Source organism: Acanthisitta chloris, unplaced genomic scaffold (assembly GCF_000695815.1).
Source record: "Acanthisitta chloris isolate BGI_N310 unplaced genomic scaffold, ASM69581v1 scaffold28030, whole genome shotgun sequence".
NCBI lineage: Eukaryota > Metazoa > Chordata > Aves > Passeriformes > Acanthisittidae > Acanthisitta > Acanthisitta chloris.
In genome coordinates this window covers 20,923-22,779 of record NW_008652654.1, presented here as the reverse complement: position 1 = coordinate 22,779, position 1,857 = coordinate 20,923, and the positions used below count along the sequence as shown (strand labels likewise).

General features: G+C 59.1%; 1 protein-coding gene across 1 annotated transcript in view; it reads right to left on the bottom strand.

Annotated features, from left to right (window-relative positions):
* Nucleotides 1–1,238: 1,238 nt before the first annotated feature.
* The window catches only part of SOX13 (SRY (sex determining region Y)-box 13), a 6,077-nt gene continuing 5,458 nt past the window's right edge, over nucleotides 1,239–1,857 (bottom strand). Inside the window, 1 exon segment of the mRNA XM_009078112.1 lies at nucleotides 1,239–1,494. Coding sequence (XP_009076360.1) covers nucleotides 1,239–1,494 — 256 coding nt within the window.

Sequence of the window (1,857 nt, the reverse complement as noted above, 5' to 3'; positions counted from 1 at the left end):
ACCCAGACACTGCACACACACACACACCCTGTGTGTACACCAAGACACTCTGCACACCCAGACACTGCACACACACCCAGACACTGTACATGCACACCCAGACAATCTGCACACACACACACAGACAGACACTGTGTGCACACTCAGACAATGTGTGTACACCGAGACACTGCACACACACACACAGAGACACTGTACACACATACACACACTGTACACACACGCACACTCTACATGCACACCTGGACACTGCACACACCTTCAAACACCATGTGTGCACACCCAGATGCTACATTTGGACACTACACACACACACACTCAGACACCACCTGTGCAGACCCAGACACTGTGCACACCCACTCAGACACTGTGCACACACACACACACACAGAGAGGCTGTGAACTCACCCCCTGGACTGTGAATTCACCCCTGGACACTGAACTCAGCCCTGGACACTCTTGCACACTCACCCCACACCCTCTGACTGGAGCAAGGTATACTTTTATAATTATCTCCTTTTTTTTTTTTTTTCCCTAATGGCCATCATTTTTCCCTCCCTCTGTGGTCTCACCTGGCAGGTCTCAGGTGCAGCTCCCAAGGGAGAGGTGCCCAGGGACAGGGGGAGGTGCCCAGGGATGGATGGGCACATCCCCCCTTGGCCAGGCCAGGGCTGGGAGCTGGTGCAGGGGGAACAGCCCCTGCTTTATTCCCAAAGTGGGGCAGAGCTGTCGGGAGCACAAAGGGCTCTGAGCCCTTGGCTGGAGCTTGGGCCAGGCCAGGGCTAAAAATGGCTCTGTGGAAATTTGCTGGCAGGCTCAAAAGACCAAGTGGGAAATGCTGTGGGGAGGTCAGACCAGGCTAAAGGAGGGACAAACACGTCCCCAATCCACGTCCCCACCCCGTGTGTCCCCAGCTCTGGGCTGGCAGCTGCAGGTGAGCTTCTCTATGAGACCCACAGGTGCTGGAGGGCTGGGAGATGCTCTGGAGGGGTTTTATTTTTTGCACCCCAAACATCCCCTTCAGGGGTGACAGTACAGCAACACCTCCAGGCTGGGTGGCCTCAACTCCCCATGGAGACAGAACCAGCCAGTCCTCACCACTTTGCCCAGTGGGTCAACACATCCCAACCACAGCACCACCACCCAAAACGCTGCGTGCCAGCCCCGCGGGGAACACAGTGACCTCCTGTGTGGTGGCAGCCAGCCCTGCCAACCCCCCACAGCCCCCCTGGCCCCCCTCAGTCCGTCAGCACCACCAGTTCACCATCACTCTTGTCCTCCCCGTCCGAGTCCTCCTCCTCGCTGTAGCGGTACATGTCCCCGTCGGGCACCGAGTGCCCGTCGTCCGCGGCGTCCCCATCCTTGAGGCTGCACGTCTTGACGATCACAGGCATGTTGGGCTCCATGTAGTGCTCCATCAGGGGCGGTGCCAGCTGCACCGGCCGCGGGTACAGCACGTCCGACGAGGTGGGGGGCACCTGGCTGCCCTGGGGCCTGCGGGACAGGGCGAGGCAATCACCAACGCGGCCCGTTCCCAACCTCTGCGTCCTCGGGCAGGTGGGTACCAACCCTAGGGACATCAGGTGGGTGGTTCAACCCCATCCGTGCCAGGTGGGGACCCACTCTGTCAGCATCAGGTGAGCACCAATGCCATGGATACCATGGTGGGTGTCCAACCCCATCAACATCAAGGGAGCACCCACCCCATGGGCACCATGGTGGATGTGCAACCCCATCAGTGCCAGGTGGGTACCAACCCCAGCAGCATCAGGTGAGCACAAACCCCATGAACACCATGGTGGGTGTCCAACCCCATGAGTGCCAGGTGGGTACCAACCCCAACAACATCAGGTGAGC